Source organism: Bombina bombina, chromosome 2 (genome assembly GCF_027579735.1).
Source record: "Bombina bombina isolate aBomBom1 chromosome 2, aBomBom1.pri, whole genome shotgun sequence".
Taxonomy (NCBI): domain Eukaryota; kingdom Metazoa; phylum Chordata; class Amphibia; order Anura; family Bombinatoridae; genus Bombina; species Bombina bombina.
In genome coordinates, this window is record NC_069500.1 from 1249300149 (window position 1) to 1249323564 (window position 23416).

Here is a 23416-nt window from a genome sequence, read left to right on the forward strand (position 1 = left end):
CACCACCTCCTGTGAACCATACAACCCACGAGCAGACTCTCTCTCTGTCGCCACACAGTCAGCATACGGAAGTGAGAAACAACGTAACCGCACCCGTCACGAGGTGCAGCGTGCCAGTCACCAAAAGGGTGCGCAATCTCAAGGGATTGCGCCATTAAGATAAGGCCGTTATGTTCCGTAAAAGCCATGAGCCTAAGTATTGCTACACATTAGCAGACAGAACCATATAACAAACATGATTAAAGTCCCCCCTGTTCAATAACCCCCTTTAGGAGATATTAACCCATGATTCCTTATTAAAATAAAAGGAGTCCCACTGGGACCCTACCTTCTTTCGTTAACATTACATTCACATATCAAAATAAAATAAAACGATCTTACCGGAATCTGCGCCGTGGTACAGGAACACGGCCCTTCAAGTGTGACAGATAGTAGCCTCGCTTCTGACATGGACTTGAGTGAATAAAGGCAGGCAGCAAAACTCGTCAACGCTGATTGTCAAGGAGCTGTTAATATGAGTCGGGATGGTTTTGCAGAAAGACTCTCTCTGCATCTCCGGACTCTAACTTTCATCCATGCTCTCACTGAGAGGCTGACAGGATTACTTAAAACTCCAGTCCCATTTCAAAGAGTACTGCATAAGAGACTCTCTCAAACTTCTGACACTTCTCTGCCAACCTCCTGTGACAAAAGGCAAATAATGACTGGGGGATGAGGGAAGTGGGGGGAGGTATTTGAAGCCTTTGGCTGGGGTGTCTTTGCCTCCTCCTGGTGGTCAGGTTCTGAATTCCCAAAAGTAATGAATGCAGCTGTGGACTCTTAAGAAGAAAACTAGCTTAATACATCTTGAGAGCCAATGACAAGAGACACATGAATGTAGCCACCAATCACCAACTAGCACTCAGTAGTGCATTACTGCTGCTGAAGACGGGTATTTATGCTTTCTGCAAAGGATACCAAGAGAGCAAAGTAAATTTGATACTATAAATGTGCCTTAAAATTACATGCTATCTGAACCATGAGAGTTTAAAGGGACAGACTATCAGAAAGAGCGTAACAATTTTAAAAAGTTTCCTATTTCCTTTATTATTATATTTGCTTTGTTCTAATTGTATTCATTGTTGAAGAAATGCCTAGGTAAGTGTCTGGAAATAGTACTGTCTAGTCTAGTGCTCTTGCAAATGGATAATATTTTTGCAAAACTATTGCCATATAATGGTACAGACACATGCACTTTCCTGAGCTTACACCTTGCTGTTCAACAAAAGATACCCAGAAAATAAAGAAAATTTGAAAATAGAAGTAAATTACAAAGTGCTTTAAAATTGCATGCTCTATCTAAATCCATAAAAAAAAATATTTCACTTTCATATCCCTTTAACTGTAACTTTTCAATACTTATATGTGCTAGGTTTATAATATAGGGAAAAAACCTTTATTACCAGGTTCTTCCCCCCCATCATACTACATTATGGCTGGTGACTCTAGTGTTATCTGAGAGGGCATCACGTCAGTTTATCAATGCAAATACAATGTAACAGAAATACTCCAGAGTTTCTTCATTCACCCTTATCTTACGATTATAAGAAAATCAATATTTTTTATGACATTTTTAATAATGTAAATGTGAGATTTGACAGGAAGTCTGTCAGACAATTTAAACATTTTTCCTATTTCTACATCTCTTAAAAGCAAAGAACAAAATATATTTCTAATCTACCTGTGTCTGGTTATATTTAAAAATACAAGACATAAATATATAATATTCAAAATTGGTAATTTTATAATGTATTTTTAAATATAGAAATTTTTTTGTGTTATGATTTTTGTAAAAATTAAGGTAAATACCATTACACTCACCCTAAGCTTTAAAGTACAGAATCATACAAGATTAACAGAGTACAGATAGAATACAGACAATTATATTTTTCCAGTTTAGATAGCTACCCATAAAATGGGAAAAATACCTTTTGTAGCATCCATTCCGCCAACAGCGAACAACATCCCGACTGTAGACTTTCTAGGCTTTGTGCGAGGACTCTGTAACATGGGTCGTCTTTCAGGCAGCAAATGGTATTTCATGGCTTCCATAATAAGTTTCTGACATTCAAGGTCGTCTCTGAATAGAGCATTATTTTCCATGTCTGCAAGGAACTGTAAAAACAAAGCTAAACATTAAAATTATTTAATTTATTTTTGTATTTTTCATATGAATAGATATATAATTCATTCTAGGATTACTTGGGTGAAACTGACATTACCCAGTGGCTGTGGGTAAAGCCCGATGTAAGATCAAACATCAGGCTTTACCCGGGTAGTCCTAGGATTACCCAAACGCTTCTGGATAAAGCTAAACACAGCACTATTTCCGTCCTTTGAAGACAATAGTTCTTGCAAAACACTGCATCAAACATATATACAATGCGCTGTAATTCCCCATCTTCACTATCTTTTTTGCCTCTGCCTGGGGGGTTCAAGGAATGCCAGAGTATTGGCGGGGTGCCCCCCTTGAACCCTTCAGACAGAAGCAAAGAAAATAAATAGTGTAGATGGGCTTTATTCCCAAGCGTTTGGGTAATCCTAAAATTACCCGGGAAAAGCCTGATGTATAATCTTACATCAGGCTTTACCCACAACCGCTAGGGTAATGTCAGTTTTACCCGGGTAATCCTAGGATTACCCGGATATCTGACTTTACCCGTAACACACATACACATAAATATATATATATATATATATATATATATATATATATTATATTATATTTAATATCCTGCATTGTTAATCTTAATTCTAGGGCAGGGGTTTTGAAACCTGTCCTCAGGCCTCCCTAACAGGCCAGATTATCAGGATTATCTTGGTTGAGAGCAGGTTAATAACCATGGTTACTAATCAGCGAATTATTTTACCTGTGCTCCACTTCAGATATCCTGGAAATCTGGCCTGTTAGGGAAGACTGAGGAAAGGATTTAAAACCCATTTTCTAGGGCAAACTCTCACAACAATTATAAAACATGTTTTTCCCAATAAATAATAAATTAAAAATATATATATAATAAGCAAATTTACAGTTTAATTACAATGCAGCACATAAAAGGGCCAGTGTTATGAATACCAGTAATGCACTCTGATGTTTTTTGGCTAGTGGAAAAGCTACAGTTTTCAATTAAAATACAGAAAAAAAACAGAAATGGGGACTTCTGTGAATTAGGATTAGTTTTTCAATACTCCGGTCTAGAGAGTTACATCATAGTCATGTGACTCATCTAAAAATGGTAGTGCAATGTAAGTGGTTGCCCTTGAATGGATACACTGTATCTATAGAGTGAGTGGAGGCTACATGTAAAAGGTACTGTTATCTATAACTGGATTGTGACAGAGACAAACAAGTGTGTAGTATACTTTGTTGGCAATAAGAATTAAAAAAAAAGATTTTTAAAAAGTTTGAAGTATTTTTTTTTATACAGATATATACACACCAAATAAGGGTTTGCTCTCTCTAGTTTTTTTTTAATGATTTTAGGATGTTTTACCAATTGAAAAACTGAATCTCTTAAAAGGGTCAGTAAACACCTTGAAATTACAAGACATTTCTGTTGTGTAGCTATAGAATAACCAGCCAAGTCTTAACATTTTTAAAACAAATTAACATGCTTTTTACTTTAATTATTTGTCAATAGCCAAACTCCACCCAGTATTTGATCATTTGGAGGAGCCAATCTTTAGTCCTCAGACAACACTGCTAGCCCTGGCTAAAATGTTATTATAGAGTGCTCAGTTTTGCAGTTTTTTTTTTTTCAGATAAAGCCAATTAGGGCCAGATATATAGCAGGGTTATGGCCTTGAGAAGACAGCAGGAGCAGTTTAAAGGGACATTGTACACTAGATTTTTCTTTGCATAAATGGTTTTTGTAGATCTATTTATATAGCCCATCTGGGAGCATTTTTGTGACAATATATAGTTTTGCTTATTTTTTAATATCATTTTGCTGATTTTCAGACTCCTAACCAATCCCCAAAGTATCAGATGTAGACCCATGTCTATAGACTTTTGCTTACTCCTGTTTGTGTAATGGGTCTTCCCTTATGCAGGTAAGGGCAGAAGGTCTGCTCTTCCTGCTTTCTCAACCCCTTTCATATGAGGTTACACGTTTGAGGTCTCTATTGATACTTTTACCTATTAATTTCAGACCTCTGTTATAACACCATTTGTAAATTATAGATCCCTATACCATATTTCAGGGGTCGGCAAATTTGTTTAAAATTTAGGAGCCAGTAAGAATAAAATTTAGGAGCCAGACATACTTTGTCGAGCCCGGCCATATTTAATGTTTTATAGCTATTATTGAAAATCCTTTTCTGAACATATGGTAACCATTATAATATGGTTGCTGATTAAAGCAACACTTTATGGCCTATATTTGGACACCTCTAATTAATATGGAGTTCAGGTGTTTCATCTACACCCGTTACTAACAGGCACATAGAATCCAACACATAGCCATGAAATCTCCATAGAAAAAACATTGGCAGTACAATGGGTTGTGCAGAAAAGCTCAATTACTTTAAATGTGGCACGGTCACCTTTGCCACAAGTAAGTTTGTGAAATTTCTCTCCTACTAGATCTACCCCAGTCAACTGTGCTATTATTATGAAGTGGAAGTGTCTAGGAGCAACAGCAACCCAGCCACAAAGTGAAAAACCACACAAACGGACAGAGCAGGGGTACCACGTGCTAAAGTGTGTAGTGCATATATATTGCCTATAATCTGTTGCACCACTCACTACAGAGTTCCAAACGGTTACTGGAAGCAACATCAGCACAAGAACTGTGGGTCGAAAGCATCATGAAATAGGTTTCCATGGCCGAACAGCAGTACACAAGCCTCACATAAACATGCCCAATGCCAAACATTTGCTGGAGTGGTGTAAAGCACGTTGTCACTGAACTCTGGAAACTTGCTCTCTGTAATGATGAATCATGCTTCAGTAACTGTCAGTCTGATGGAAGAATCTGTGTGTGGTGGATGTCAGAACACCACTTACTGGAATGCATAGTCTACTGGAAAGTTTCGTGGAGGAGGGATAATGGTCTGGGCTGTTTTTCAAGGTTTGGGCTAGATCCCTTAGTTCCAGTGAAGAGTCATCTTAATGCTACAAAACACAAAGACATTTTAGACAAATATGTTCTTCCAACTTCGTGGCAACAGTTTATCGAAGGACCTTTCCTATTCCAGCATGACTGTGCCCCTGTGCACAAAGATAGGTCAATGAATACATGGTTTAATGGGTTTGGTGTGAAGGAAGTGGCCTGTACAAAGCCCTGACCCTAATTGAACACCTTTGTGATGAATTGGAATGCCAATTGTGAGCAAGGACTTCGTGTCCAACATCCATCATCACTGGCCTCACAAACGCTCTTTTGGCAGAATAGAAATAAATTCCCACAGGCGCACTCTAAAATCTTGTGGAAAGCCTCCCCAGATGAGAGGTGGCTGTAATAGGAGGAGGGGCAACCTGTTGTATGAGCTTTATATACTCTATCTGTATATGAAATATTGGGTGTTTTTTGCATTTGTTCATTTTGTATCATTCAAAAAGTCAAATAAAAATGATAAAAAAAAGTTAAAAACAACTTATTTGTTAGGATTTGACCACATATCAACTGTTAACTTCTAGTCCTGGACATGACAGCAATATACACTGGGCTCATTATACCCGTTTGCAGACCATTGCCCTTTTTCCCTACTTGGTCACAGCAAACAATGTAAGACAAGCAATGTTTAAGAAACCTTTCCAGGTGCAAATCCCTGGAATGCAGAACAATACAAATTTTGTCAACAAAATAAGGGCCAGATTACAAGTGGAGCGCTAATTAACGCTCCCACTCATGAATATTTCACATTCCAATGTTCTTCAAATACAAGAATATGTTCTATTTATTCATAAATACATATATCAGATGATACTACTGGTACAATATCTCTCTCTCTCTCTCTCTCTCTCTCTCTCTCTCTCTCTCTCTCTCTCTCTCTCTCTCTCTCTCTCTCTCTCTCTCTCTCTCTCTCTCTCTCTCTCTCTCTATATATATATATATATATATATATATATACACTCTCTCTATATATATATTATATATATATATATATATATATAGGAATATATATTTATAAAATACAACAAACATATTCTGTTATGTACAGAACATTGGAATGTGAAATATTTTCATTAAATACATAGGGCTACATGTACGAAGCAGTGTAACTTGCTCCGGAGCCCCTGCGGGACAGGTTAGCACATGCAAACCTGCTTCCCGCAACGTGAAAAGAAGTGGTCATTAGACTGCTGTTTCTTACATTCTTCACCCCCTCATGTTTACTTTCACCTCTTATACCAGCGGTAAGCCCGACGAGTGCAAACATCTGCAATAAACACCATAATGGTTTGCATGAAAACATTTGGGCTCCACTCGTAATCTGGCCCTAATCTGTTTTATAAAGATTTAAAGCTGTAATTTTGCATGTAGCTCTATAAGTGCAGTGTTTAATAGCTCATTTACATTATGTGTATATGGAAAATTCCTTTAATAACCTCATTAAGCCAGAGGTGAATAACTGGTGGCCATCAGGAAGTTTCCATGAAGCCTCTTGTTGTTTCACCAATTCAAAGAATATTTTAAATGATTGAGATGCCAGAAAAACAACAGCCTCTATTTTATCCCAATACAACTCACACTCCAGTTTATTTAAACATTTCAGTTTTGCAGTTTTGTGGACTCAGGGGCTGCATATTTAACACTTTAAAAGTCCAAATATTTTTAAAAACAAACATCTTGTTTACTGCAATTGTTTTTTCAAGAGCCAAACCCACCCAACACTTGCCTTATTTTAGGAAACCAATCTGGGCTTCAGTATGCAAACAACGAAGCTAGCCACAGTGATTAAGTTAGTATAAAGTGAGTTGTTTTGCAGCTGTTATCTATTAAAGTGAATTAGGGGAAGATATGTAACAGGGTTAGCCTTGCGACATCTGCAGTGTGCATTTTCAGTAATTAAAATAACAACTTTTTTTTTTTAGTGCTAAATTACACAAAAAGGAGGCTGAATTAACAATTAAAGTATATTGCAAAGTTATTTCACTATGCGTAGCTAAACCTTTTATATAGAAATCCCAAGGTGTTTACTGTCCCTTTAATTACATGAAAAGAGGGAAACAAAAAAATAAAATAAAGTATATTGCAAAGTCTGCAAAAAACAAGGCTTGCAGATGTAGCAGGGTTAGCTTTGATAAGGCTGCATTTTGCATTTCAATTTCTTAGAATAAATTACATGAAAACGGTGCAAAATAAATAACCAAAATATATTGCATGTTGGACTGTCCTTTTAGGTTGTGCTAAATGCCTATCCGTGCCATCACTCATTCTGGGGATGCTTTAATGTGTATATTACAAGTGAAAGGTTTCAAATTGCCCATATTTGCCTGTGAATAGGTTTTGTTCATGTCCCACTATCTTTCCCGTTTTTTTCTAACTGAACCAAACTGAACTTAAAGGGACACTGTACCCAAATTTTTTCTTTCGTAATTCAGATTGAGCATGACATTTTAAGCAACTTTCTAATTTACTCCTTTTATCAAATTTTCTTCATTCTCTTGGTATCTTTATTTGAATTGCAAAAATTTAAGTTTAGATGCCGGCCCATTTTTGGTGAACAGCCTGGGTTGTCCTTGCTGATTGGTGGATAAATTCACTCACCAATAAAAAAGTGCTGTCCAGAGTACTGAACCCAAAACAAGCTTAGATGCCTTCTTTTTCAAATAAAGATAGCAAGAGAACGAAGAAAAATTGATAATAGGAGTAAATTAGAAAGTTGCTTAAAATTGCATGTTCTTTCTGAATTACAAAAGAAAAATTTTGGGTACAGTGTCCCTTTAATCTAGGGCTTTCTCCTTTTTAAGCAATCACTGGAAGCAGGCGCACATTACTCAACACTGAGAAAACGCATATTTGCCTTTTTTTATTTATTTTAGCAGATGAATATATTTAGCATGACAAAAAATTCTGTTGATTGTAACAGCTATTTAGAGTCTATTATTTTCATTAAATAATCTTAAAATATAACTAGCCTAAGTCAAATGATAATTTTTTTCTTGTTTTTTTTTTTGTTCTTTTTTTACCTGTGGTGACAACAGAGGTAATCTGATGTAAGCCAGCAGTTTACTAAGGTCTTTTCTTCTCTGTTCTACGTCATGTCGAACCCATGTTAGCAAAGCATTAAGGATTGTCTCTTCATTTGGAATATTCATATCATCACTCGCTAAAAGTTTAGCAATTTCCCCTCCTGGCAATAACAGAAATTCTTGGTTCCTGATTACTTCCATGAAATGCTCCTGAAAAAGAAGGAATTTCAACTGTTACAATTGTAGCCATTGTACCTCTGGGTTATTTTTCCCATGGGGAATACTCACATATCCTATTTATATGGCTGAATTCCTGTTTTGCTGGTCAAGTGATGCTAATCAGAAGTGGGAGATAGGATTTGAGCTATGCAAATACATGTTCTAATAATGATGAGACCTGACGTAAGTGAAAAGTCATAGGAAAAACATTATTTATACTTACCTGATAAATTATTTTCTTTTCTGGCATGGAGAGTCCACAAATCCATTCAATTACTAGTGGGAATTCAACTCCTGGCCACCAGATGGAGGCAAAGAACACCCCAGCAAATCTTCAAGTATCCTCCTATTACCCACAATCCCCAGTCATTCAGCCGAGGAATTATGGAAAGAGAAGAAGACACAAAGAGTATAGAGGTGCCTGAGGTTTAGAAAAATGACAAAAGTCTTAAAAATAAGGGCGGGTCGTGGACTCTCCATGCCAGGAAAGAAAAGAATTTATCAGTATAAATTATGTTTTCTTTCCAATGGCATGGAGAGTCCATGAATCCATTCAATTACTAGTGGGAACCAATGCTAAAGCTAAAGTCCACAGAATGGAAGGGAGTGATACACAGGACAAGCAAACTTAAACAGAAGGCACCACCGCTTGAAGAACTCTCCCCCCAAAAGAAGCCTCAGCTGAGGCAAAAACATAAAATTTGGAAAAAGTATTGCAAATCTGTTCCATAGAAGCATCATTTTTAAAGGCCCAAGAGGAAGCGACAGCCCTAGTGGAGTGCTGCTGTCCAGCTGTCTCATAAGCCAATCGAATAACACTTCTGAACCAGAAGGAAAGAGTAGAAGAAGTGGCCTTCTGACCTCTCCATTTACCAGAAAAGACAACAAAAAGAGCAGAAGATTGACGAAAATCTTTCGGAGCCTGTAAATAGAACCTTAAAGCATGCACAACATCCAGATTGTGCAATAACCGCTCCTTCTTAGCGGAAGGATTAGAACAATATGAAGGAACAACAATTTCTTAGTTAATATTGCGTTCCGAGACCACCCTAGGTAGAAATTCTAATTAAGTACTGAAAACCGCCTTATCCGCATGAAGATTAAGATTAGCAGAATCACATTATAGAGCTGAAAGCTCCGAAACTCTACGGGCAGAGGAAATTGCCAGCAGAAACAAAACCTTCCAGGACAATAACTTGATATCAACAGAATGCATAGGCTCAATGGAGCCTGCTGCAGAACTTTAAGAACCAGATTAAGACACCAAGAAGGAGCAATTGACCTAAACACAGGCCTGATTTTAACTAAAGCCTAGACAAAAGATTGAACATCTAGCAAAATTGCCAGACGCTTCTGAGGAAGAATTGACAGACGAAATCTGACCCTTTATGGTACTGATTGATAAACCCTTCTCCAGGCCCTCCTGAAGAAAGGACAGAATACGGGGAATTCTCACCTGACTCCAAGAAAAAAACCCTAGATCTGCACCAATGAAGGTATTTACGCCATACCTTATAATAAATCTTGTGAGTAACAGGCTTACGAGTCTGAATCATAGTCTCAATAACTTTCACAGAAAAACCTCGTCTGGACAAGACTAAGCGTTCAAACTCCAAGCAGTCAGCTTCAGAGAGACTAAGTTCGGATGGAGAAAGGGATCCTGAAGTAAAAGATCCTTCTTTAGCAATTATGACATCCTCACTAGGTCTGCAAACCAAGTTCTGCGAGGCCACGCTTGAGCTATTAGCTTGTATCAAACAGGAGCAGGCTTCAGTGATTCTGTCACCCGAGGAAGGAGGGCAACCGGAGGAAACAGATAAATTAGACCGAAAAGCCATGTAAAGATTGTAGGAGCAGTGGCAAGGCCGAAAGGCAGGGCTACAAGTTGGAAATGTTGATCCAAAAAAAGCAAACCTCAGGAACTTGAAATGATCCCTGTGGATAGGCACATGAATATACACATCCTTTAGGTCTATAGTGGTCATAAACTGACCCTCCTAAACTAGAGGGAGAAAAAAATGAATAGTCTCCATTTTGAAGGACGGGACCTTGAGAAACTTGTTAAGAGACCTTAAGTCTAGAATGGGTCGAAAAGTTCCCTCCTTTTTGGGAACTACAGAAAGATTTGAATAAAATTACTGACCCTGTTCTGCTAGAGGAACTGGGATAATCCCTCAAAGAGAGGGCAAATCCCTTACGCAGTTTAAGAAGGTCTCTCCCTTTACATGGTTTACAGATAATCTTGATAATAGGAATCTGTCTCTGGGGAGACAAGACTTGAATCCTATCCTGTATCCCTGGGAGACTACATCCACTGCCCATTGAACTGGAATGTCGCAAATCCAAACCTGCTGAAAAAAGGAAAGCCTGCCCCCTACCTGATCCAGAACTGGATCGGAGGCGGACTCTTCATGCTGACTTAGCCTCAGTGGAAGGCTTTCTGGATTGCTTACCCTTGTTCCAGGGCTGGCTAGCTCTCCAAGAAGTCTTGGCTTGCTCAGATTTAGAAGACGAGGAAGATCTCTGTCCCTTAAAGTTATGAAAGGAATGAAAATTAGAAGTCTGACGACCATTGGGTCTATTCTTCTTATTCTGTTGTAAAAAAACACCCTTTCCACCAGTAACTGTGAAAATGATCTCTCTCAGACCAGGAACAAATACAGTCTTACCCTTAAAAGGTAGAGACAGAAGCTTGGATTTAGAAGTCACATCTGCAGACTAAGACTTTAACCAAAGGGCTCTGCGGGCTAGTATCGCAAAACTAGAAATCTTGGCTCTCAGCCTAACAACTTGCATACTGGCAACACAGATAAAAGTATTAGCCAGCTTTAGAGCCTTGATCCTATCCTGGATCTCCTCTATAGTAGTCTCCACTGAAATTAGATCAGACAAAGAGTCACACCAATAAGAGGCTGCACCAGCAACTGTCGCAATACTAGCAACTGCTTGCCACTGCAATCCCTGATGAAGAAATATCTTTATTAAATAACCCTGCATATGGTCTCTAAAAGAGGAACTATCCCCGAGAGGAATAGTAGTTCTCTTGGCTAAGGCAAACCTTGTTCTCCAAGTAAATTCCCCCCCCCCCCCATTTTTTTTAAAACAAGGAACTCCTAAGTGCTGCATCCTTCTTACCTAGAAGGTAAAAGCACTTACCTGTGGATCCGCTGTAGGGCAGGTACAGCAAACAGGTGTGATAGAATCCTCACTGACATAGACCTGTAGATAAAGAAAAAACAGAGTAATCAACCCTGGTTTTCTATATAGGGGTAGTAAAAATGTTGGAAGGTAAGCAAAGACCACCTCGCCATCTTCTAACTGCTAAAAGCCACCATTACTCTTACTAAAGAGAATTACATGGATATAGCATAACCCCAATCCTTGCTTGCAGGGAAAAGTACCCATTAAAGAATAAACAACTTTATTTCTTCAGACACCTTCGCATATCCCCTACAATGTTACACAGGCAAAGAATGGCTGAGGATTGTGGCTAATGGAAGGATACTTGAAGCTTTGCTGGGGTGTTCTTTGCCTCCACCTGGTGGCCAGGAGTTGAATTCCCACTAGTAATTGAATGGATTTGTGAACTATCTTTGCCATTGGAAAGAAATGCACACAGTTTAGAGGCATACGGGAACCAGAATTCTAAAACTATTGTGATATATATTCATTGATTTAATTATTTTTTTACTGTATTGTGCAAGATTTTCAGTTAAAGGGACAGGAAATCCCAACAGTTTATTTTATGGTTTGGATAGAACATACAATTTTAAACAACTTTCTAATTTACTTCCATTATCAAAATTGCTTAGTTCTTTTCTTATCCTTTGCTGAAGGAGCAGAATTGCACTACTGGCAGCAAGATGAACACATCTAGTCAGCCAATCACAAAAGACACCTGTGCAGGCACCAATCAGCAGCAGCTCTCACTAGTGTAGGATATGTGCGTATTCTTTTTCAACAAGGGATACAGAGAGAACAAAGCACATTTGAAAAAAGAAGTGAATTTAAACGTGTCTTAAAGGGAAATTCTGGTGAAAATAATAATAATTCTGGTGCCTTGGTTTTTTTTACCTATGTATTGGAGACTGGAGTGGATCGACCGCTGAGTTCTGGACTGACTGTTTTTTTGGATTTAATGTTACGATTCAACACCACCTTAGGGAGGAACCCTAGTTTAGTGTGTAAAAACGCCTTATCAGCATGAAAAAACAGATAAGGGGATCACATTGCAAAGCAGAAATCTCAGAAACTCTGCGCGCAGAGGCAATAGCCAATAAAAAAAGAACCTTCCAAGACAACAATTTAATGTCAGCAGTATGCATAGGCTCAAACGGAGCCTGCTGTAAAACACTAAAACAAGATTGAGGCTCCAAGGCGGAGCCCCAAATCTAAACACGGGTCTAATCCTAGCCAGAGCCTTAACAAAGGACTGCACATTCAGAAGCTCAGCCAACCTTTTGTGCATTAACACAGACGGGGACGATATCTGTCCCTTCAGGGAACAAGCAGAAAAACCCTTCTACAGTCCATCCTGGAGGAAAGCTAAAATTCGGGCAACCTTAGCCTTATGCCAGGAAAAACCACACTCTTCGCACCAGTACAAATAATTCCTCCACACTTTATGGTAGATACGACGAGTAACTAGTTTACGAGCTTGAACCAGAGTGTTGATAACACTCTCAGAAAACCCTCTCTTGGTTAAGACTAAGCGTTCAATCTCCACGCAGCCTCAGAGAATCTAAATTTTGATGAACAAAGGGACCCTTTGTCTGATTGGAATCTGATAAACTGGGACGAACCCAGAAGGGACCAAGCCTTAAAGGCATTGAAGATTGCCCGGGGTTCCAAAATATAATATCGGAAGGGAGGACTCCTGAGTCCACAGACCTTGTGCCTTCTTGGCACCCCAAACGGCTACCCAGCTGGAAAGGCTTAAGTCCGTAGTCACAATCTCCCAGGACGGTCTCAAAAAGCACATGCCTTGGTACAGATGATCTGGACAGAGCCACCAGGAGAGCGGAGTCTGTAGACAGGCTGTCCAGCACGGTCTGTTGAGACAGATCTGATTGGTCACCGTTCCATTGTCTCAGCATGCATAGTTGTAAGGGTCTGAGGTGAAATCTGGCAAAAGGAATAATGTCTATGTAGGAGAGTTTGATTACCTCCATACACTGAGGGTCTTGAGGAGGCCTGGAGGGCAAGATATGCAGAAGTTAGCTTACAATGTCTCTGACCTGTGAGGAATATTCTCATGGATATGGAGTCTATTATAGTTCCCAGGAAATTCACCCTTGTACTTGGAGTAAGAGAACTCTTTTCCAACTTTATCTTCCATTGATGTGATCAAAGAAGATTGAGAAGGGACTCTGAATGGTTTTCCGCTAGACGAAAAGATGCTGCCTGTACCAAGATATCGTCCAGGTAAGGCGCTACTGCAATACCTTGTGTTCTGGCAATGGCTAGAAGAGCCCCCAGAACCTTTGTAAATATCCTTGGAGCAGTAGCTAGGCTAAACGGAAGAGCTATGAACTGGAAGTGCTGGTCCAGAAAAGCAAACCACAGGAACTGAAAATGTTCCCTGTGAATCGGAACGTGAAGGTATGCATCCTTTAGGTTTATTGTGTTCATAAACTGTCCTTCCTGAACCTTCCTGTCTCTATTTTGAAAGAGGGAACACTCAGAAACTTGTTTAGGCACTTTAGGTCCAGAATTGGATGAAAAGTTCCCTCCTTCTTTGGAACCACGAAATGGTTTGAATAAAACCCCAAACCTCTTTCTGCTGTAGGTACCGGGATGGGTTCGCAGAAAAACTTTTCCTGCACCTTTTCCTCCGGTAACTGTAGAGATAATGGAGTCCAGCCCTGGACCGAATAAAATCTTCCCCTTGAAGGGAAGAGAAAAGAGTTTGGATTTAGAAGTCATATCCGCAGACCAGGACTTGAACCAGAGAGCCCGACGGGCTGGAACTGCAAAGCCAGTAGCCTTTGCATTTATGTGAAAAGTCTGCATATCCGTGTCACGAGTTAGCAATTCTCAGTGCTTTAATTCTCTCCTGAATATCCTCAAGGGGAGTCTCCACCTCAATGAGCTCCGACAGAGTGTCGCACAAGTAGGTAGCTGCCACCGGTTCAAATAAAAACCCTGTATGTTCGAACATCGTCCTCAGAAAAGAAGAACTATCCTCCAGAGGGATAGTAGTATGCCAGCGTAGAGATAGCGCCATCCACCTTAGGAATGGAGCCCCACAATTCTAATTGAGAGTCAGGGATCAGGAATAATTTTTTTAAAGCAGACGAGGGGGAAAAAGAAGTTCCTACTCTTTCCCATTCGTTACTAATAATGTTCACCATCTTAACTGGCACAGGGAAAGTCAGAGGAACCTTCCTATTTTCATAAACCCTGTCTAATTTAGGGATCTTAGGCTCCTCAGGGAGTGTAGCCTTTGGAACCTCTAGTGTAGACAGAACCTCCTTTAATAAAAAATGCAGATGCTCAATTTAAAATCTAAAGGAGGGTTCCCCCTTTGAAGCTACAGAGGTTAACTCATCCTCGGATAGCTGGGATATAGTAGCTAAATCCGACAAATATCTTGATGACTCTAGGTCAGGAGCACAATGTTTAACCTTTCTCTTGCGTTTGTTAGAGAGAGGTAAGGCACTCAAGGCCGCAGACACCACCGATTTTAACTGCGCGGTAAAGACCGCTGGAAAAAGGCCCCCTCCAGAAAGAGGATTAGTTGAGCCGCAGGGAACTGCATGTGGAGTGGGTGTAGAAAGGGTAGTATTTTCTCGGACCCAGATTCCTGAGAAGTAGATGGGTCAGAAAGGCTAATAGCACTATGAGTATTAGCAGGTTTGTCTCCATTCTTAGACCTTAGAACAGTGTTTAGGCAAATGGAACAAAATTGAGCAGGCAGGCAAACCAAAGCCTCCTCACAATTTAAACAGGAATTATTAATCAGTACAGAAGGAGCGGAACCTTCTAATGTAGTATAAGAGTGCTCCATAGCTTTGTATATACCCACAGAAGAACAAGCAAAAAGAAACGCTTTTCTTTTAAAAAACGGCACCATAATACTCCCAATGGCTGGGGGACTCACCACCTCCTAGACCCAGACAGCTAACAGTGAAAATGTTCTCCTCAGGAGTGATGTCTGCAGTAGGATCTTAGGAAATGAAAGAGACTGCACCCGGTCATGTGGTACGTAAGACAGGACTTCGCCTGCTATGAAAAAGGGCACCAAGCTATTATGAGCTGCGCAACACTTAAAAAACGAAAGTGAAACCTGTTTGTTCCAAGCCAAAAAACACACACACAATCTATAAACCTAAAAAACCTCTCACATTAAGCAGATATAAATCCCCAAACTGTTCAAATAATCTCCCTGAAGAAGATATTAACCCTTGATCCTATTGAGGTATAAAGGAGCCACACTGTGACACTGTATAGCGTTTTAAATTGTATATATAAAAAACTGTCTTACCCTCCAGGCTCCATACTGTGGAACAGGCACAGCCTCTCAAGTGTGACAGTCTTGCAGCAGCGCTTCTGACATGGACTTGAGTGTGAAGCAGTGAAACTCGTCAAAAATGATAGCACAGGAGCTGTTAGCGACAGTCTGGATGGGTTTGCAGAAAAACTTTCCTTGAATCTCCAGACTCTAACTTTCATCAATACTCTCAGTGAGAGATTGACATGATTACGTAAAACTCCAGTCCTTTCTCAAAGGTTACATACCCATTACAGGACTATTCAAATCTTCTGACACTTCTCTGCCAGCTCCTATAGTGATAAAAGGCAAAGAATGACTGGGGGATAGGGGAAGTGGGAGGGATATTTAAGCCTTCGGCTGGGGTGTCTTTGCCTCCTCCTGGTGGCCAGGTGTTGTATTTCCCAACAGTAAGGAATGAAGTCGTGGACTCTCCCTACCTTATGGAAGGAAATCACACATAGTTCGGGTTTTTGCTCCTCATGTTTTTTCATTACAATACGGTGCTTTATCTTAAAATTCTGACATTGGTTTTATAATCCAATTATTTTGGTTTTGCTTCATGATTCTATTGAACAATAATGCATAGGTGCCTAAAAACACAATTTATGCTTACCTGATAAATTTCTTTCTCTTGTGATGTATCGAGTCCACGGATTCATCCATACTTGTGGGATATTCTCCTTCCTAACAGGAAGTGGCAAAGAGAGCACCCACAGCAGAGCTGTCTATATAGCTCCTCCCTTAGCTCCAACCCCCCCCAGTCATTCGACTGAAGGCTAGGAAGAAAAAGAAGAAACTATAGGGTGCAGAGGTGACTGAATTTTTTTAAAATAAAAATACACTACCTGTCTTAAACAGACAGGGGGGTCGTGGACTCGATACATCACAAGAGAAAGAAATTTATCAGGTAAGCATAAATTCTGTTTTCTCTTGTAAGATGTATCGAGTCCACAGATTCATCCATACTTGTGGGATACCCATACCAAAGCTTTAGGACATGAATGAAGGGAGGGACAAGACAGGTACCTTAAAACGGAAGGCACCACTGCTTGTAGAACCTTTCTCCCAAAAATAGCCTCCGAAGAAGTAAAAGTATCGAGTTTGTAAAATTTGGAAAAAGTATGAAGCGAAGACCAAGTCGCCGCCTTACAAATCTGTTCAACAGAAGCCTCATTTTTAAAAGCCCATGTGGAAGCCACTGCTCTAGTAGAATGAGCAGTAATCCTTTCAGGAGGCTGCTGGCCAGCAGTCTCATAAGCCAAACGGATGATGCTTTTCAGCCAACAAGAAAGAGAGGTAGCCGTAGATTTTTGGCCTCTCCGCTTACCAGAATAAACAACAAACAATGAAGATGTTTGACGGAAATCTTTGGTTGCTTGTAAGTAGAACTTTAAAGCACGAACCACATCAAGATTGTACAAAAGACGTTCCTTCTTTGAAGAAGGATTAGGACACAGCGAAGGAACAACAATTTCCTGATTGATATTCCTAATAGAAACAACCTTAGGAAGGAATCCAGGTTTGATACGCAAAACCACCTTATCTGCATGGAAAACAAGATAAGGTGAGTCACACTGTAAAGCAGATAACTCAGAAACTCTTCGAGCCGAAGAGATAGCTACTAAAAACAGAACTTTCCAAGATAGAAGCTTAATATCTATGGAATGCATAGGTTCAAACGGAACCCCTTGAAGAACTTTAAGAACTAAGTTTAGGCTCCATGGCGGAGCAACAGGTTTGAATACAGGCTTGATTCTGACTAAAGCCTGACTAAACGCTTGAATGTCTGGGACATCTGCCAGACGCTTGTGTAAAAGAATAGACAAAGCAGAAATCTGTCCTTTTAAGGAGCTAGCTGATAAACCCTTCTCCAATCCTTCTTGGAGAAAAGACAATATTCTAGGAATCCTAATCTTACTCCATGAGTAACCCTTGGATTCACACCAATAAAAATATTTGCTCCAAATCTTATGATAGATTCTCCTGGTGACAGGCTTTCTAGCTTGAATCAGGGTATCAATGACCGACTCAGAGAAACCACGCTTTGATAAAATCAGGCGTTCAATCTCCAAGCAGTCAGACGCAGAGAAATTAGATTTGGATGCTTGAATGGACCGGTGGAACAGATGACATGTCCACTAGGTCTGCATACCAAGTCCTGCGTGGCCACGCAGGTGCTATCAGAATCACCAAAGCGCTCTCCTGCTTGATTCTGGCAACCAGACGTGGGAGGAGAGGAAACGGTGGAAATACATAGGCCAGATTGAAGGACCAAGGCACTGCTAGAGCATCTATCAGTATCACCTGGGGATCCCGGGACCTGAACCCGTAATTCTGGTGTGCCCCATAGCTGAGTCAGCTGGGCAAATACTTCCGGATGGAGCTCCCACTCCCCCGGATGAAAAGTCTGACGACTTAGGAAATCCGCCTCCCAGTTCTCTACCCCTGGGATATGGATTGCTGAAAGATGGCAAGAGTGAGTCTCCGCCCATCGGATTATTTTGTTTACTTCCATCATCGCTAGAGGACTCCGTGTACCTCCTTGGTGATTGATATAAGCTACAGTCGTGATGTTGTCCGACTGAAATCTGATGAATTTGGCCGCAGCAAGCGGAGGCCATGCCTGAAACGCATTGAATATCGCTCTCAGTTCTAGAATGTTTATCGGGAGTCGAGTTTCCTCCCGAGACCATAAGCTCTGTGCTTTCAGGGAGTTTCAGACTGCACCCCAGCCTAGCAGGCTGGCATCTGTCGTTACTATGAGCCACTCTGGCCTGCGGAAACACATTCCCTGAGCCAGGTGTTCCTGAGACAACCACCAGAGAAGAGAATCTCTGGTCTCCTGATCCAGATGTATTTGAGGAGATAAATCTGCATAATCCCCATTCCACTGTTTGAGCATGCATAGTTGCAGTGGTCTGAGGTGTAGGCGGGCAAAAGGAACTATGTCCATTGCCGCTACCATGAGTCCGATTACCTCCATACACTGAGTCACTGATGGCCGAGGAATGGAATGAAGAGCTTTGATCTTCTGACCTCCGTCAGAAATATATTTTCATTTCTACCGAGTCTATCAGAGTCCCTAGGAGAACTCTTTTGTATGTTCACCTTCCACCCGTGAGATCTTAGAAAAGCCAACACGATGTCCATGTGAGACTTGGTTAGCTGGAAAGACGACTCCTGAATTAAGATGTCATCTAGATAAGGCGCCACTGCTATGCCCCGCGGTCTTAGAACCGCCAAAAGGGACCCTAAGACCTTTGTGAAAATTCTGGGAGCCGTGGCTAAACTGAAGGGAAGGGCCACAAACTGGTAATGCCTGTCCAGAAAGGCGAATATGAGGAATTGATGATGATCTCTGTGAATAGGGATGTGTAGATACGCATCCTTTAAGTCCACGGTAGTCATATATTGACCCTCCTGAATCAGAGGTAGGATAGTCCGAATAGTCTCCATCTTGAATGATGGTACTCTGAGGAACTTGTTTAGAATTTTGAGATCCAAGATTGGTCTGAAAGTTCCCTCTTTTCTGGGAACCACAAACAGGTTTGAGTAAAACCCTAGCCCTTGTTCCGCTTTTGGAACTGGGCAGATCACTCCCATGGTATGTAGGTCTTCTACACAGCGTAAGAACGCCTCTCTCTTTGTCTGGTTTGCAGACAATTGAGAAATGTGAAATCTCCCCCTTGGGGGGGGGGGTCTTTGAAGTCCAGAAGATATCCCTGGGACACAATTTCTAAAGCCCAGGAATCGTGAACATCTCTTGCCCAAGCCTGAGTGAAGAGAGAGAGAGTCTGCCCCCTACTAGATCCGGTCCCGGATCGGGGGCTACCCCTTCATGCTGTCTTGGAGGCAGCTGCAGGTTTCTTGGCCTGTTTACCCTTGTTCCAAGCCTGGTTAGATCTCCAGACTGACTTGGATTGGACAAAATTCCCCTCTTGCTTTGCAGCAGGGGAAGCTGAAGCGGGACCACTCTTGAAGTTCCGAAAGGGACGAAAATTATTTTGTTTGGTCCTCATTTTATTTGTTTTATCCTGAGGGAGGGCATGGCCTTTCCCTCCAGTGATGTCTGAAATAATCTCTTTCAGTTCAGGCCCGAATAGGGTCTTTCCTTTGAAAGGGATGTTCAAAAGTTTAGATTTTGATGACACATCAGCAGACCAGGACTTAAGCCATAACGCCCTGAGCGCTACAATGGCAAAACCTGAATTCTTTGCCGCTAATTTAGCCAGTTGGAAAGCGGCATCTGTAATGAAAGAATTAGCCAACTTAAGGGCCTTAATTCTGTCCATAATATCCTCTAATGGAGTCTCCATCTAAAGAGTCTCTTCTAGAGCCTCGAACCAGAAAGCAGCTGCAGTAGTTACAGGAACAATGCACGCAATAGGTTGGAGAAGAAAACCTTGATGAACAAAAATTTTCTTTAGGAGACCCTCTAATTTTTTATCCATAGGAATAGTTGTACGCTTAGCGAGAGTAGAAACAGCTCCCTCCACCTTAGGAACCGTCTGCCACGAGTCCCGTATGGTGTCAGATATGGGAAACATTTTCTTAAAAAACAGGAGGGGGAGCGAACGGTATACCTGGTCTATCCCACTCCTTAGTAACAATATTCGCAATCCTCTTAGGGACTGGAAAAACATCAGTGTAAACAGGAACCTCTAAGTATCTGTCCATTTTACAAAATTTCTCTGGGACCACTATAGGGTCACAATCATCCAGAGTCACTAATACCTCCCTGAGCAACAAGCGGAGGTGTTGAAGCTTAAATTTGAAGGCAGTCATATCAGAATCAGTCTGAGGGAGCGTCTTTCCTGAATCAGAAATCTCTCCCTCAGATAGCAAATCCCTTACCCCTACTTCAGAACATTGTGAGGGTATATCGGATACGGCTACTAAAGCGTCAGAAGGCTCAGCAGTTGTTCTTAACCCAGAGCTGTCATGCTTTCCTTGTAAACCAGGCAGTTTAGATAAAACCACTGTGAGGCTTGTATTCATAACTGTGGCCATGTCTTGTAAAGTAAATGAAGTTGACGCACTAGAGGTACTTAGCGTCACTTGTGCGGGCGTTACTGGTTGTGACACTTCGGGAGAGCTAGATGGCAAACCCTCAATTCCTTCTGTCTGAGAATCATCTATTGCTATATTTTTAAGTGCTATAATATGCTCTTTATAATTTATAGACATATCAGTGCAAGTGGGACACATTCTACGAGGGGGTTCCACAATGGCTTCTAAACACATTGAATAAGGATTTTCCTTGGTGTCAGACATGTTAAACAGGCTAGTAATGAAACAAGCAAGCTTTGAAAACATTGTATTCAAAGTAAATAATGCTTAGAAAAAAACGGTACTGTGCCTTTAAGAGAAAAAAAGATGTACAAACTCTGCAAAACAGTGTAAAAAAGCAGTAAACTTTACTAAATGTTTACAGTAGAATCATAAAGCCTTAGTAAGTTTGCGCAGCCAGCCAAATAAACAATTAACCCCTTAATGTAAAAACCGGAATGACAAAATGTCAAAAACCGGTATAAAAACGTTCAGCACCTTGCCACAGCTCTGCTGTGCCGCCTACCTGCCCTTTAGGATAGATTTGTGGGGAAAAAACATCAATTAGGCCCTCAAACACAGCAGGACCCTCTGGAGAAGCAGCTGGATGTCTTCAGAGTAAAAGAAACTGCGTAACTGAGGCGCTAAAATAGACACCTCCCACCTCACTCGATGTTAGTGGGGCCTAAAAGAAACACACCAAAGTGTTTCTGAACTAGCCATGTGGGTTAATAACCCTTAAACAAGCCACAAGACCCCTTAAAGTCCCTCAAAAAACGTTAAGTATTCAATAGAAAAAAGTGCACCAGTAACAAATAAGCAATTAATGTAAGCTGGGATTCTTTCTATTAGGTGTCTGAATACATCTTACCCTTCCCTCATGGGGATATTGTCAGCCTTTTCTAGAATTATCACAGTCTGTCTAGAAAAAAATTGACTGAACATACCTCAATGCAGCTTAGCATGCAAACCGTTCCCCCAACTGAAGTTTTCCTGTACTCCTCAGCCTCTGTGGGAACAGCAGTGGATCTTAGTTACAAAGTGCTAAGATCATCATCCTCCTTGCAGAAATCTTTATCCCTTTTCTGCCAGAGAGTGAATAGTACACACCGGTACCATTTAAAATAAACTTTTGCTTGAGAAAATAAAAACTAACATTTTTGTCACCACACTCACTTTACCCTTCCTAGCAGTTAAGCAGGCAAAGAGAATGACTGGGGGGTGGAGCTAAGGGAGGAGCTATATAGACAGCTCTGCTGTGGGTGCTCTCTTTGCCACTTCTTGTTAGGAAGGAGAATATCCCACAAGTATGGATGAATCCGTGGACTCGATACATCTTACAAGAGAAAAGAGATAAACAAGTGTGCTGGTGGCCAGATGATTATCTGAACTATTTTGACTATCACAATGTGTCCGTTTTAAGGAGGTCTCCTTAATTTATTCTGAAGGTTCTCAAATTAATATGGAAATTATGACCTTGATATCTATCGATAATGAGAAAGTTGCTCTACTTCACAGGTCTAATATAGAAATCAGTAAGCATGTTCTAAAAACGTACAATGTTGTCTGCAAACGTTTTGGTTCCAGAACGGGACTAACAGCATTTTTTCACTAGTTTAACTGGATTCATTTCTGAGACATTTATGCTTATTGCTTATGGAAGATAAAACTCTAGGCCCATGATCTAAATTTTTTTGCTCTGGTCAAATGATTTAAGATGTCTTATCAGTACTGTGAGGTCTCTCAAACAATTTTATAAAGGCAAATTTTAGCTTGAGAGCTGTTAACTCACTATGTAGGTTCTGGATACGAAGACGAGACACCTGAATTACAATATAATGCTCAACAACAACAAAAAGCCGCCAAAATTTTTTGTGTGAATTCTCTCCATGTTAGCAACTTTTTTGATCATCGGACCCTATACATTACCAGTTCTTTCTTATAAGGCCTTCGACTTAAAGGGACAGTCAAGTCCAAAATAATTCAGATATTTTAAACAACTTTACAATTTACTTTTAATCACCAATTTTGCTTTGCTCTCTTAGTATTCTTAGTTGAAAGCTAAACCTAGGTAGGCTCATATGCTAATTTCTTTGACCTTTAAGGCCGCCTCTAATCTGAATGCATTTTGACAGTTTTTCACCACTAGAGGGCGTTAGTTCATGTGTGTCATAGAGATAACAATGAGCTCACGCACGTGAAGTTACCTAGCAGTCAGCACTGATTGGCTAAAATGCAAGTATGTCAAAAGAACTGAAATAAGGGGAGAGACTGCAAAGGCTTAGATACAAGGTAATCACAGAGGTAAAAAATGTATTAATATAACTGTTGGTTACGCAAAACTGGGGAATGGGTAATAAAGGGTTTATTATTGTATTTGTATTTCCTTTGCAACCTTTACAACAGCACAAACAAGATAAAGTATATGTGCATAAACATATTAGTGTGGTTTTGTATATACTGTATGTCTATCT

General features: G+C 40.4%; 1 protein-coding gene across 1 annotated transcript in view; it reads right to left on the reverse strand.

Moving 5' to 3' along the window:
* The window catches only part of KLHL5 (kelch like family member 5), a 361638-nt gene that overhangs the window by 96479 nt on the left and 241743 nt on the right, over positions 1–23416 (reverse strand). Inside the window, exons 5-6 of the mRNA XM_053704052.1 lie at positions 8177–8389; positions 1968–2154 (exon numbers count right to left, since the gene is read on the reverse strand). Coding sequence (XP_053560027.1) covers positions 1968–2154; positions 8177–8389 — 400 coding nt within the window. The remainder of the gene's footprint in view (positions 1–1967; positions 2155–8176; positions 8390–23416) is intronic.